The sequence below is a fragment of the Cottoperca gobio genome, chromosome 18 (genome assembly GCF_900634415.1).
Source record: "Cottoperca gobio chromosome 18, fCotGob3.1, whole genome shotgun sequence".
Classification (NCBI taxonomy): Eukaryota; Metazoa; Chordata; class Actinopteri; order Perciformes; family Bovichtidae; genus Cottoperca; species Cottoperca gobio.
In genome coordinates this window covers 10,232,455-10,248,139 of record NC_041372.1, presented here as the reverse complement: position 1 = coordinate 10,248,139, position 15,685 = coordinate 10,232,455, and the positions used below count along the sequence as shown (strand labels likewise).

The 15,685-nt window shown below is 40.4% G+C and overlaps 1 protein-coding gene across 3 annotated transcripts in view; it reads right to left on the bottom strand.

Moving 5' to 3' along the window:
• The window catches only part of arap2 (ArfGAP with RhoGAP domain, ankyrin repeat and PH domain 2), a 99,864-nt gene that overhangs the window by 30,631 nt on the left and 53,548 nt on the right, over window positions 1-15,685 (bottom strand). For all 3 annotated transcript variants that reach the window (XM_029455305.1, XM_029455306.1, XM_029455307.1), the window contains exons 15-16: window positions 8,734-8,859; window positions 575-719 (exon numbers count right to left, since the gene is read on the bottom strand). In XM_029455305.1, coding sequence (XP_029311165.1) covers window positions 575-719; window positions 8,734-8,859 — 271 coding nt within the window. The remainder of the gene's footprint in view (window positions 1-574; window positions 720-8,733; window positions 8,860-15,685) is intronic.

Below are 15,685 nucleotides of genomic sequence, written 5' to 3'. Positions count from 1 at the left end.
GCGAACGGAGGGAGGGCAGTTAAAGCCGCGCCGTTCGCCTGCATCTCCGCCAAAGTAAACATAGAAATATAGCTCTCATAAAGCCGTGATAGGTTCCGTTAAAGTGAATAATGCTCAAGTTTAAGATTATGCTAATGAGACGTGACGAGGGAGAGGAACTATGCAGGAGCCTTTGACTATATGTTTATGTTAATATATGGATTACAGGCAGTAAATTGTAATGTAGCCAAACAAAGACAATAAATCACTTTGTGGTGTTTGTGTATGGATGCGTGTCCTTAAAGCAGGTTGAACAATGAAATTATGATTTAGTGGCATTTCGAATGGGTTTGACTGTAAATGTGTCGGCCGCCGCCAATGTAAAGTTTGAGTTATGTGTATTTAACTTCTCATTGCAGAGGATTTAGATCAATATTAAATGTTATATTTAATTATAAGCTTTAACTTACATTGGGGGAATCTATATGAAAAAAAGCTACAATGACAGTTATTCTGATCTTGCCTCAAAATTTTACAGTAGATTTTACTAGACAGCAGCAATATGTACATCGTGTGTTAGTGCGTGTGTTCATACCCAGCTCCAGTCATCGTCTCTGTGCTGCTGACAGCCAGGCTAACCACCTCGGAGACGTCCACCCTGCCGATGGCCGACAGGCTGCGCTCGCTCTCGTAGTAACTCAGGAAGCCGCCCTCCAATGTACACCAACGACGAGCCATGTCTGAAATACATACGCAATCGTGTAAGCACAAAAAATATACAGACACGTGTAAGATAGGCGGTGAAGCCTGTGTGTAGAGAAATGCTGAGTGAATTTAAGTCGGGCTTTTATTGTGAAAGGCAAGGAGTGAAGCTGAAAATGTAATGCGCTGACAATGTGGAAAATAACCTTACTTACTTACGGAACCTTAATGTTTATTACATAAGTATAGGTGCAGCTCGGCTCCCCTATGTTTTGGCTAGGCGTCAGTAGCTCGTGCGCAATGCATCCTGGTACATGTAGGAACTGCCGGCACGCACTGAGGAATTTATTGCTTCAATGGACTACATTTAACATAAACACTGATTGAACATTAAAAAAAAGGAGTTCTTTAAAAGAGAAAGATTTCTTTATGTTATCTGTCAAAAGTTACACAGTCTTTAAGCACCATGTAAGTTTCAGTACGTGTACGCAGATTAGCAGCCTCCCTAAAGAAATATGCAATATTGGGTCACTGCTCTGATGCTCCTTTCCTTATGCTCCCAAAACTCTCCAATATGTCTGTTGCCTGTATTGAATTACTACTGTAGAGCCGAGCATTTGCATACTGATAAACTTAACAAATGGGTTTGAAGAGTCAGGGAAAAAAATAAATGAATTACAGCCTGCAACGCTAGTGATTGGTTTGTGAACAATTAGCACCACTCCAACCCTATTTAACACAGCTAATGACTCTCCACAAGACAAAAACGGCGCTACCAAGAAATCGTTTAAAAGTTTGGAAGATAAGACGCTGTGCATTCGGCTTTCAACACATGGATGGCTGCATGGAGATGTGACACTGTCGTAGGCCTCTAACTTTTCTTCTTCTTCTTCTTAAGACCAACCAAGTTTTTGGTATCCAATGCCAAACCAGGCAAAAGGATTACACCACCTGAAAGCCGGGGAGGTTTTTTTCAAAGCAAACATCCTTTAAGAATCAACATCCAAGATACAACGCCAGAGAAACTGCACTGTAATTAGTATAAGTAGTCTACAGGTAGACTGTGGCCTTCATTTCCAAATCAACAAAAGAAGTCTTTCCCACTGTTGAAGACCAGAAGATTTAGTTGTGTCCCTCGTTTTTCTGTCCATCAGAGGACAACTAAGTCCAGCTTACTGTATCCGGTGTGTGAGGGAACGCACGCGGAGTTAAGAGAAGTACCGAACAGATTTCAATCAACAAACGAGATCTCAGTGGGAAAAAAGCTGGAAAACACACAACATTGTCTTTCATGACTGTCTGACTGTGCAATTTACATAGCCAATGAGCATGAAGTTCATGAAAACATACCTAATTTTGGATTTTCAAAGTCACCGTGCCATCTGCTTTTGTGTTCCGCAACAAACACACACACACACACATATAAACAGCCTCCCCCCACCGCCACCACCCTCTATTGTACCCCCTGTCGCTTGCGACTCCAAAGTTTCCACTGTATTCATCTCATGAATATGCTAATTGTGCATTCCTCTGCCAAATGTGTGTGATGTTTCTGAAGGAACAGATATAGTTCCAATAAAGAAAGGAAGTGTCTACAACTGGCTGTTAAAAGAAAAAAGGATGTGATAAGCATAGGAAAAGGAGAATGTCAGTTTCACTCTATTCACCCTTGCACTGCCTCTCTGTATGGCTCTTTTGACTTTCTCTTTGTCTTTTCTGTCTCAGAAAAACAATCTGGACACAAACAGCTTTAAAAGTGAAAAATGACTAATATCTTGTCGCTTACTGTGGCATTTGAAAAAACACTGATGTTCTGACCTCACTTCGCTTCGAAGAAAAGATTATTCCAGCAGCTGAATACTCAATCGTTTTTATCTGAAACAGGCCGTGCATGGAGCAGTTTTGCATGTGTGTGTGGGAGAGAGAGTCAGAGAGAGACTCTGGTATTTAAAGTTATTTCTAATCCAATCTATCGGACAGGATGAATTGTTGTCTTGGTGACGGAAAAGATTGTAATGTACTAAATGTGTCCCTGGAGTGCATAGGTTTTGCAGAAAATGTCATGTCCATCATTTCCCATCGGGGGAATGTCGAGTAACAAGTAAGTAGTAATTTTGCCTTCCTTCCCTTTGTCCCTCCGCTAATAGGGTAATAACTGAGTAGTTTGTACCATATGTACAAATATGTTAATGTTAATCTTTGCTTCTTTGTTGCTTGGTCCACCACTTCGGTCCAGACTGAAATTGCTCAACAACTCTTGGATGCATTGAGAGAAAGTTTTGTACCGAGAGGAAGGTCCCCAGATGATGAATTCTAATGACTTACTTTACTTGTGAAATTTTAGTACAGCCATTCATGTCCCCAAGAGGATGAATCCTATTGACTTTCATTACTTTCCCTCCAGATCCTCCGGCAGGTTCTCGAGCAAGATTATCGTGTCAAAACGTCAATTTGTCTAATATTGTGTTTTATTTATCCAACAGTTTGGTTTTCTTTACAAAAGGGAAAAACAGTCTCAAAGAGCTGTGAACCAAACAGGATGGAGACCACTGCCCACACACCAGTAGTTCTTAAACCTGGGGTCGTAAGGTAAAAATCTGAAGGGACCCCAAGATGATTAACATGAAAGGAAAGAACAAAAAACCTTTTTATTTATTTTAATTTTATATATATATATCTCTTTTCTTGTAAATTACTGGTCAACTTGATAAATAATAATAGAAAAGCTTTTCGAAAAACACCTTTTTCATTGACCTTGTCTTATGTAGACATCCAGTGACGAGTGTTCGCAGAAGACCTTGCTGTGTCTTAATTGTCCTAAACATCCAGAATATTAATAGATCTCATTTCCAAGTTGGCACACGTGGCATCTGTATTGTGTCTCCTTGAACTAAGTCGGACAAAATCGTTCATGCACAATTTCGAAAAGCCGAAAAAAAACATTTTTAATTTTCTCTCAACTCCAAGGAGAGAAATCACACTGGTGAATTTGGGAAGCAAATTGCTACGGGACCCTGGGTCCAGACAGTGTGGACACATGAATGAGCTTACTACTCGACCCACCAGTTTGTTTTTTTTGAAGAGTTAGCCTCATAATGGCCAGCACACCCACAAGAATAGACGCCTGCATAAGGCTGAGGACATGGAAGGTTGGGAAAGGAGAGGGATTAGAGGAAGGCCAAAAGGTGTCGAGAGACTACATATGTTCGACAAATGTAATTTCAGATACAGTTATCTCGTTTGGGTTTGAATTGTGCATGAATATGAGGGATTTGGTGGACTGAGGAGAAGACAGGAGAGGCTATGATGACAGGAACTAGACATTTTTATGGAGGCCTGAAGGTAAAAGAATATCTCAAACCAGGCAGGAAGTAAGAGCAAGATAGAACACGTACCAGTGGTGTGGCTGTCATTTTCGGTATCATCATGACTTCAGTGCAAATGTGGAATAGCTGCAATGAGTTTTGCTCGGTTGAATGCAGATATTCTTCAGCTATGTTGGAGTTTGTGACAAGAGTTGCTTCCTTACACAGCAGTGAATGCCTTTGGATCCCTTCAGGATATTCCACCGGGAAACTGGCGTTAACAAAAAACCTGCACAACACCGGATCGCACGCATTCCTTCTTTCTTCTTTGTTTGTGGTGCAGCATTTCCTTAGCGGGTGGGATACCACTAGCTTCGACACAAGCAGTCTTGCAATGTGGGGAACAATAGTGCTTGATTTACAATCAAGCAGCTGCGTCCATTGCCAGCTGTTCCACACACACACACACACACAGCAATGGCCCCGCGGCCCAGCCGTTCTCCGCAGGAGTCCGCAACCAGCCGCCAGAGACAACGCTAGCGGAAGCCAACCGTGGTATATGCCTCCACCAGCTAAATTGGGCCAATTAGCTTGCACGCCAAGAGTGCTCCCTGCATTGCATTTTCCAGTGGAAATGTGGAATCTCTCTCTCTGTTTCCGCTTTACTTTTCACCCCCTCTCTCACTTTGGCATTTTGTAAAATGTTCTAAGTGCTCCAAGTACGCAAGATGAGCAGGTTGATTAGACTAATCAAGTCGTCAATGTGGCAATTAAACTGTCGTATTGTTCATTGACTGAAAAGGTCCAAGTTACAGAATAACATATTTGCTCAAAAAGTTTCGACTCTGATTGTGTCCCCAGCTGTATTCTTAGATTTACCCAATGTCCCTCTAAACTTTTTTATCGACATTGCACAGACACCCATTTCAGTATGCATTGAAAAAGCAGGCTGTGCCCCTTTCCACTGAATCAGCCTCTTCCCTCCCTCACTCTCCCACCTATCTCCCTACCGCCAATCTTCTGCCTATCTCGCCATCAGACTAAAATATCTGCGATGAAGACATCTGCTGGACAGCTTGTCAGGGGGGCTGGAAATGGAAATCGAGAAACTGAAGGGATCTGAACGATCTGTCTGTGCCAGAATTACAGCCCACTTCATTACAGGGAGGAATGGATAGATATGGCATAAGATAAAGAAAAAAAACACTTTCTGACATGTATTTCTGGCCTAAGCAACAACACTACTCGCTCATTTAGTAGAGCAGAGGCACATTAATATGAGCACTCCAAAAGCATATTAGATTAAGACAAATTGTTTAAACAGGCTTTGTGTACTCCTCGTAAAATCTAAAACAGAATAACACAAATGTGACTGCTTAAAATTTCCAATCATTAAAGCACCCTTTGACAAATCCTTTTCCACATAAACCATCAAGAATATTTGGTTTATTATCCAAAACTTGACTCCAGCTTTGTAGATGCAAGGTATCTAATGTTCGAGTGAGCTCAGATTTGTGTCCTTAATAAAACTGTTCTTTTCTCTCTTCTCTCAACACACCCCCCCCCCCCCCCCCTCCTTCCTTCTTCTTCTTCTCTCTCAAACCTAATCAGAAATTAAGGCTGCCATTTCCCTTCTGCCACTCACAATTTCAGACAGTAACTGCCTACTGTCTCTGCTTGCCTCCCAAGAATCTCACGAGTACAGACACACACACACACACACACACACACACACACACACACACACACACACACACACACACACACACTCTTTAATGTCAAAGTAGCACGAGTCACTTTTCTACACGTTTAGAGGGGGAGACTTAATTTACGCTAGAATCAACTGCGTAAACCTGATATGGAGCGGAGCTCAACTGAACAGCAAACACCGATTAAAGTGGAGCCACGCTGGAGAATAAACCAGTTCAACCTTGATTTCAGCACAAATAAAACAACATAGGAATATTGTTTTTTTAATCCTAATCTATATTCTCAGCTGCATCTGGACTGAACACGTTATTTTTGTTGCCAAATGCTAAGTAGCTCAGTATTTTATTTCATTATGGTGGACTGGCACAGTGATCCCCTATGCCACCTCTGTCAAGTCCATTACCAAAATTGCTTGCCAAATTAATTTATGTCATTCTTTCAATTTAGCTCCCATTAGGGGGAAGCATGGAAGCCTGTTGGGAGTAGTCTCCAGACAAAAAAGTTTAAGATGCTGTGGCAGAGTGCTTTTATTAAGTCCTGAGCACAACCTATGAATTATTAAGAACAATGGGTGTATCTAAAGACCATCTAACCATTAGCCAGGGAGCGAAAGGCATCCTGGAGTACATTCAAAAATACCTCATCCCTTCGTGCTCACAAAGTCCTGACAGCACTTCTTCGTGATTGAAGAAGTTGGAAGTTTTTGAGTTTTAAACCCAACCCCTCTGAATTTTTCAACAGTCGCAGCTGCAGTTAAAGCACAAACTTGTACGGCTTTTCATATTATAAGATATAACAGGGTGTTTACCAGCACTTATCTGAAGGGAGACGACTTTGGAATGGGGCTATGTCTGTAAATGGACCTCGACAAGATGGACACCTGTAGGGTAAGCCCATCTCAAGCAGGAGCTCTCTTTACTGATGGTGGAAGAGCCAAAAGTGTTTTATTTCTGTAAAAGTTTTAACACGAGGAATGCCACAGGAAAGATTAATGCTTATGGATGCAATTACTACCTTTAACCACTTAACGGGTGGACGGCCCATCGGCCCGATGACTCGCGTATCGTGTAGCCAATGAACTGCTGGCTGGACCTTTAGACATGTGACAAGCTTGGTTTTAGCTTTGTGTCATTACTACTGACAGGGAATATTGGGTATATAATAGTTATTTAGCGTAAAGGCCAATAGTTATTTATGGCCTTTTTATCAATAAATATGATAATATCTCTAATTGCACAGCTTGTGAACGCCTGGTGTTACTCTTAGAAAAACCTGTGTAATATGTTAAGTTTTTATCCCTTTTATCTGAAATTGGAAGTTTGACTTCATAACACTTGGTGCTATGTTCCTATTTTGTTTTCCAGTTCACACCTACCAGCTATACCCATCTTCAGGCATCTTTTTCAACAACAAACTTCAGGCGGAGTGTATTTTCTTCAAATTCAGTATATTCAGACCACTATTACTCAGTGCCAGAAGCACTTGGAGTGATTCAATGTTTTGCTAGAATAATAAGAGTTATCTTTTGAATGAGACCAAAATCATGCAGCTGGTGCAAATGGCTGAAGAGCAGCTTTTAATTTACTTTGGGTATGTCGTTTGTAGGTATTTTCGGGTAAATTCCCCCACCCTGTAAGAGGTTAATGTAATTGATGAACCCACAAATAATCACCAAGCCCTGAAGAGGGTTTTAGTGTTTTTTAGCTCATTGTTTTGGTTTTACGGCCCACGACTTTTGTCTCTCAGTGCTCTCATCAACATCCTTTCCAGAAGTAGACAGCGGTTTTCTGCAGAAAAAACAGCTCTGATGAACCCATTTCCCACTTCCTGTTCAGCACCAAACAGGATGTGGAAAAGGCTTTGGCTAGATAACGAGCCAATTACTCACCATAGTAATTCCTGCTATGCAGCAGACACCCTACACAGTCTGTCACTGTGAAAGAACATTAACCAAGTAAACCTTACGTTACTTGATGGTTACCCATGCTAATATCAACTGTGGCTAGAGAACCTTGTTAAGTTCAGTTATTAAGCTACATGTGAATTTCTGGATGAGAGATTTTTTCATTTTTGATGGCCAACAACTATGACATTAAGACCCAAATTGCAACACATTGGAATGGTCCTTCAACAAATATAATGTAAATTAATTCCATCTCTACAAATAATGAGAATTTCAATAGACACTGGTGGGAATCTCCCCCCATCTCCTCTAAGGGGCAATTTTCCAGACCTCAGCCCTGTTCATTAGTCAGCATGTACAACACCAATGAGAGCAGAGTGTGTGTGGGTTGATGGAAATGGAGATGGATGTCTTGCCCAACACGTAAGAGATTCAGCTTGTTCAAGTGGCAGGTAGCTGCAAGCTGCCTCCCCACCCGGAAACCTTATTTTCCCCCCACATCCTTCACCCATTCCTCAACCTTCTCAATAACCTCCTTCCCCAGGGGCAGCATCCAAAGCCAGCTCCTTCTCCTAATTACCCATGGGCCCAAGAAACGCTCCAGCTGTTTGGAGAAGTGGGACCATTGCAGAGCAGGAGGTGCAGCAGTAGCTGAGGAGTTTGTATGTGGAATGGAGCCTGATTAAAAGTTTTAAACTGCCTTGGAAGACAAAATGAGGAGAATTTAGAAGTTTTGGAGGTAGCGTCTCTCGTGTGGATTTAGAACGGGCTTGTGCTAAAATTATTTTATTAATTTATATCCTAATTTTTTTAACCCTGACCCTAATTTACCCTGAACTTCCAGAGAGCACTGCTGGGTCGTCAAAAAAACATCTTTCTGTCTGACAAGTATTCCCAGAGGACCGATGCGGAACGCATTCGAAAGACAAATTCATTGATCGTTTTGACTGCACTGTTTAGTGTACGGATTAAACGATTGGCAGTTTGACAGCTGACAGACTGACACTGATTGATCGCTCAGCACTTAACTGGAGTAGACCTCTGACAAACATGCAGTTTAAACTGCTTACAAATGGATTGATGGATTGATTGGCCATTTTGCAACCAAAAAAATAAAACGGCTTTTTCGCTCACCATCTCTTCCGCGGCGGTCCAACGTCGTCTTGGCAGGGCCGGAGGAGATGTAGAGGAAGCCATCCATGAAGAGGGAAGCTTCAGACAGAGAGGTGCTCTCCAACCACTGCTCCAGGATGGGGAAATCTGCAGTAGATGAGCAAAGAAAATGGTTTCCCCCAATTATTGTAATGGTGGCAGGGCACCGTTCTTGACGCTTCACTTGCACTTCTGTCACCATTTCACCTCCATCTGCAGCTGTAATACAACTCATTTTAAATATCACCCTTTCCGCACTTAACCCCTAGAATGCTAGAGTGCATCCAATGAAAACCGTGTAAGCATATCATTTTGACAATTTGAGATAAACTGGAGGGTTAAGTTGTACTTCATGGGTCAAGGAAATTCTCATACCCTTTGATTTAAATAAAACATTTAAAAAACCCATCGGACAACCTATAAAAATGCATCATCACAAACTGGGTTGTTATTTTTAATTTGCGAAGCATTCGTTTTTCAAAGGACAGCTACGATAGACTATAATAAAGGGCTAGAACTACATAACCAATATAGCTTTAATTAAAAAAATCTATATACATCACAGTATGGCAAAACAACATGTAAAATAATCAGTTTGATGTCCAATGCAAACAACAGTTCCCCACTGTTGTGTATTCATATTCAAATACAAACTGCTTATAATATAAAGTTGCTCAGGATTATTCATTTGGAAAACACAATTTTGTCTTCGTATCATATCACGGTAAGAGTCCACTGAGAATTGTTAAATCAACAGCTATGGTAGTAAATTCCTTACATCAAGTATGCAATCCCACAGTGCACTGTGGGACAGAGTATTAACTAAATGTAGCATGTCATATATCATCTGTCAAGATGGCTAGCTTCCATCCCGCCAATCATCGTTGTTATGTCATTATATTGTCGGGGGAAAAAAACTGATTTGGATTTGAAATATGGGAATGTTTTCAGATCTTTAAATCCCACTCTTATTCAAGTAAAATCCCTAAAAACATCTTACTACCAGGAAACATTCATGGCTCAATGAAGGCATAGCTCGCCATTGTTGAAGTTCCCTTAAGCAACACACTGGATCCCGACCAGCTTCGTAGTATTTCCCCGTGGACATCAAAATAGATCCACAGTATCTACTGTATTTTTCCCCACAAAGAGCTTGTACATGACTGTACACACTACTGTATATCCAGTCACATGGTCATTTAAAGACAAAGATGAGATGTTCTTAGGGCATTTCAAGGCACATACCTCCATGTATCTGTTAAAAAATAAGTTTTATGTTCCATCTTCTTTTCATCGTGGTCCATTTAAATTAAAAGCCTCATTTCTCATTTTCCTCTAAACTCCCTCTTCTCATCCTTTCTTGCCAGCTTTAAACGCTCCCCACATTCAACCTTATCGTTCTCAAATTCAATTAGCTTCAATTCTGGGGTTCAATTTTCTGCCCGAGCCTTGGCAATATCTTACAGATGTTATCTTCACTAACTCCAGCTCTCTCATCAGGCAAGGTAAAATAACTTTAATTGAAACCACTTTTAATTGAAGCGACATTTCCACCCTTTACTGACACCGGCGACGCCTCATCATTCCGGAGAGAGAAAAAAAAAAATCAGTTAATTTAACAAGACAGCTTTTTCTGAAAATGTGCGATTTCTGTGTGCGGATTGTGTCAAACTAATAAATAAAATGTCCGAATTCACATTAATAATCTTTGAACAACAGTAAAATATTACGAAGACATTAATATTACAGTTGGATACAGTATAGCATGAAATGTTTTGCCTAATATTACTAAATGATGATGACATGAAATTAAAGCCCATTATGATTATATAAGTCTCTATAAATGTATGTACCTGTGAGTAGGGGGTTGACAATATAAAATATACTCCGAAATGACAAATGTGTCTTAGTTTATGCCGTGTTATGTATCCAGTTAATATCTCTGGGTGGGGCCCGTGTTACAAATCAGGCAGCCAAACTGCTTTGTGGTCATATTGTATTTCTAAATGATTGATTTTTGCATTAATTATATAAGTACACTGATTTGTCAGCTATTTAAAATCACTGGATGAGCCAAAAACAGATATTTTGTGAGGTAATATATTATTATTCATTAACAGTTGTCATTTTTTACAAGAAATGCGTAATACTATATCAGGGGTCGGGAACCTTTTTGGCTGGGAGAGCCATAAAAGCCAAATATTTTTTTTATGTATTTCCTTGAGAGCCATATATTTAATAAATTTGAATGCAACTTTACGTATGCATTTTTTAATATAACACGTCTCCGAGTACTAATAGAGGTATCAGTGTTTCATTGAACAGGTGCTCTTTTATTAAATAAACTAAACGCTTACGTTATTTATCACATATATGAGCACGTTTCAGTGTTTACTGCACGGGTGTCAAACTCAAGGCAATTATATCCGACCAGCGAAAAAATATCATATGTCTGTCATAACTGGCCCGCCGGTTAGGGTAATTAAATCAATGCATGGCACAACCACGGGGAAAGACATTTGAGGAAGAATCTAAATGTGTAAATGAAATGAAAGTTTTTGGAAAGCAAAGGGAAACACAGCACAGATCTCTGGGACGATGTGAGCTGGCCTGTTTGTGCGACATAACGAAGCATCTCGCTGTTAAACCTGCAGCTTCAGGGCCGTGTGATCACGGACATGTTTGATGCAGTGAGAGCTTTCTAAGCCGAGCTGCCTGTGGGAGACTCTGATGCAGAAGGAAACTTTGGTCACTACGTGTTTCCAAACACTGACAAACATCTCCACCGCTGTGTTCCCGACCGCATTCTGCTGATCAACTGAGCGCATTTGCCGACTTTGCAGCTCAGAAATGAAAACTGAACTGCTCAGCAATCCGACTGCAGTTGACTTAAATATGTTCCATATCTTTTTGCACTTTATGTTTATCGTGTTCAATAAATGTGGACCGTGTTTGGCCCTCGACGTAGTCCCAGTTTTTAATGTTGGCCCTCTGTGAATGAGTTTGACCCCCCCGGTCTACTGCTTGCTTTGCGCAGTTTCTCCTCTGCTCGGTTTCGCGACGGGCGGGGCTCCGCCCCCTACACCCCTACACCCACACCTACACACACACCTATACACACACACCTATACACGCACACACACACACACACACACACACGTGTGTAAGTGTGTGCGCTGTGCAGTCTGAGACAGAGCGGAGGAAAGGAGAGGGGAGAACTAAAAACAAATCCGCTGCTAAATGTTTTACTTTAAAATGACACAGTATAATTGTTTATTACTTGTTAATCATGTTAAAAAATGTCAGCTCAAAATTGTCTGCGAGCCATAACGCGTCATCAAAAGAGCCATAGGTTCCCGACCCCTGTACTATATCCTATCAATATCCTGATATTACATATTCCATAAGTTTGATAAAAACATTTTCCAGGTTACTTTATACTCTTTAAATGTTTTAAAATGTTGAATTCTTTTTTATAAACATCTCTTTTTTTGGCTAAAAGATATTCTGAAAAATATGTTTACGTTTTTAAATGAAAAGAAAAGAAACTTGAAAAAAACACATCATGAATGATTAATGGATTAAAAAGAAAAAAGACCCAACAAATGTACAAAGGTCCATGATCAGTCTAGCACGTCGCAATCAAATCGAAACCAACACCTTCTCTGGCCTGATACAGGCATTTTTACGCACTGTAGCAATTTCTAACAAGTGCAAAATGATTTTAATTCTGTTGCCAAGGATGCAGAGCCAATCAGGAGCAGGGTGACACAAAGCATTGGGTGACTTTAGGTACCGACGTCTGTAATCTATCTTTGAATCTAACACGGACAATGTGTATGCCAATAGCAGCCTCGTAAATGCATGAAATCTGACAGAATTTAATCAGCAAACTGCAGGGAGGTGAGTCTAAACACGCGCACCAATTTTCCAAGCACTCAGGTTGAGAGAATGTAAATAAGCCAGTGGCTTGATGCTGTATCAGTTGTAACAAGGCTCTCTCTGTGAGCCTTCTAAACAGTCCCTCTGGGCCGCTAAAGCTGGACTCTGTTAAGATGGGACTGTGATGTCTGTGGGGGAGGCAGTTGAGAAGTCTGGCCTGCGCTGATTGGCTCAGTCCCCAGTGAAGGGATGTGACATGACAGAGTGCTCAATTAGCCATCTGGTCGCCCACGGCAACGGTCACAAAGTGGTCCCCGACAAGCAGCGGACAGTGGGGTAATCAGAGACACGCGCTCACGCACACGCAGGCGGTGAAGCTGCACATAGTAAATTAAAAAACACAAATGGCGAACATATGCGAGGCGAGCACAGATAACACGTACGAGTAGAAAGAAGACGAGATTTCCAAGTGTTGAAACATGATTATAGAAATAAAACTCATTTATTAATTGAGATGTTTAGCCAAAAGCCACACTCAAACGCAAATATAAAGCACTTTCCTTCAAAATAAAAAAAAAACAGACACTTCACCGGAGAAAACTTCATTAGAAAGACTTTAATAACTTAACAAACACTCAGCATCTGCTCGTGACCTCATGACCCTCTAACAGCCATGTTTGTGCTTTGGTTAAAAAACATAAACAACGTCAACAAGCACTGAAGAAACTGGCAGAGCCTTGCAAAGTTGCAAACAGCAGGGTGGAATGGATACCCAAGATGAAACAGGGCCTCTGATTTAGTTTTCGTGTGTGTGTGTGTGTGTGTGTGTGTGTGTGTGTGTGTGTGTGTGTGTGTGTTTCATGTTTTTATTATCCACACAGAAAGCCTGCTGGATAAATTTTTAATGTGCCGCGAGATTCAGAGATTCGAGGCGTCAGGGATGCTAGGGCGGCAACAATAAAACTTCTTTGCCTCCAAATCCGTGGTGTGTCATTTAAGAAGAAGCGGGATGATGTCAACACAGTAAGAGGCATTGCTGTTTCGCTTGGTTTTTACAGTACAAAGGCCTCCTGGGTCGAGCGAATAGCTGCCATAAAACACAATTTACATGTTTGCATTGCTTTGTTTACAGTTTAGGCATTAGCTGATGCTTTTATCCAAAGATTTACAGTAAAATACCTGGCGCTGTCTGGCTGCGAGACACACACGTTGTTAAGTGTAGAAAACAAATTGCAACCTTAAAGCTAACTATTTGTAGCTATTTCATAAGAATGGCAGTATGGCAATGCTTTCTTCTGGGAGGTGCAAAAAAGTATCGAAATCTACACATAGTTGCTTTGAAAGTGCAATATTTCTTCTTTTTTAATGAACAATGGGACGGATGACTTGCAGTGACAAACCCACAGATGATTATCATCCCACCTGCAGTTCCCCTCAGCACAGCTTTTTAGGTTTTCATGACCAGTTACTTTACTGTTTTGGTTCAGTCTTAACGCTCTCATCAGCCCATCAATGTCACTTTTAGCCACAGCGCACTCAAGACAAACAAAGTTAGCAGCTAGCTGGTAAACACAGTGGAGCATTAACCCTTAGGAGTCGACCGTCATGCCGGCGTGATCAGATCACATGACCTGTTTAAACCGGCGCTGCATAAAATCAACAGTCCGGCCAACATTGCCGACTGCTTCTGTCAAAACTACAGGCTTGAAACTCTTTGTCAGACTTTGTTTCATGTAAATCGACCCAGTAAAAACGGAGATACGATGATATAAATATATATATATATATATATAAAGTTGATGCAAAAAAAGTTTTTACGACAATATTGAATATAGAATTTAAAAAACCAAAATGTTTTATGTATATATGAACTCTGACCCTGTAAACTAAATCTCCATTTCCCTTTTCGCTGACACAAGCTAGCGGGAGCAGCTACGATGGGGCGCTAGGTGCGTTGTTTACGCTAAACACGGCAGAAAAGAAAAAGAAAATGAACTATTTTCATAATGATTAGGAGGAAGAATCATTTTTTACAACAGTGAAAGAAAAGTGTGTATGTCTAATTTGCGGGGCGACGGCAAAGACACTTCGGTACGTGTCACAAAGCTACCATGCTAACTAACTAACTAACTACCTAACTAACTACCTAACTACCAGCTGCAGCACTGCGGGCAGAACAAGTTGAGAGTTAAAGGCACCAGGCCGGTGAACAAGTCACAGAAAGCAACAGAAGCTTCACTTAGAGCTGCACATTATTTAATTAAGAACAAGAAAGCCTTTTCGGACGGAGAGGTCTTGAAAGGTGCAATGATGTTATTGGAAACACTGTTCTAAGACGAGAGGAAAGGTTCCGATGTGATCTCCACTCTCTGAGGTCACAAAGTTAGTGTTTGTACAAACAGGATATGATGTGAAGATGTGACAGATAATAATGATTTCATATAAAATGTTACAGAAGTGATACTTATAACCGGTGTGATTTTGAACAAAATGCTACAAATGTGCTCATTCATACAAAACTGTCAATAAAGATATTTACAAAGATATCAGAGATGTGATGACTTTCAAATGTTGAAATAGATTGAAAACATAATTAAATAATGTTGCATGTTTAAATATATCTGTTTCCTACCATAAATCATTGTTAATAATCATTGTGAGGAATAATTAACATTAATATGTGATCAGTCTCTTCACATGTATGAATATTAATTATTATTATTATTAATGATGTTATCATTAAAGGTGAACCGTGCAATCTATGTTATTCAGGAAGTTTGTATCAAACAAGTAGCCCTTTCACATCATCATAGTGACATCCCATGTATATATTTCCAGCTTTCAAAATGTTTCGTTGTTTGTGTCACCCATAGTTAAAATAATGTCGTTTTCAAAATCTGTTTTTTTGTGTGGTTTTGGGTCCATTATGTTCATATAGTATGTCAAAATGAAAAAATAACTATCAGATGATATAGGTGAGGTTGTGCTGAAAAATAAACATGCCAAACATTGACATGCTAAACCTTTCTTAATGGGGTTTAGTAAGGCAGAG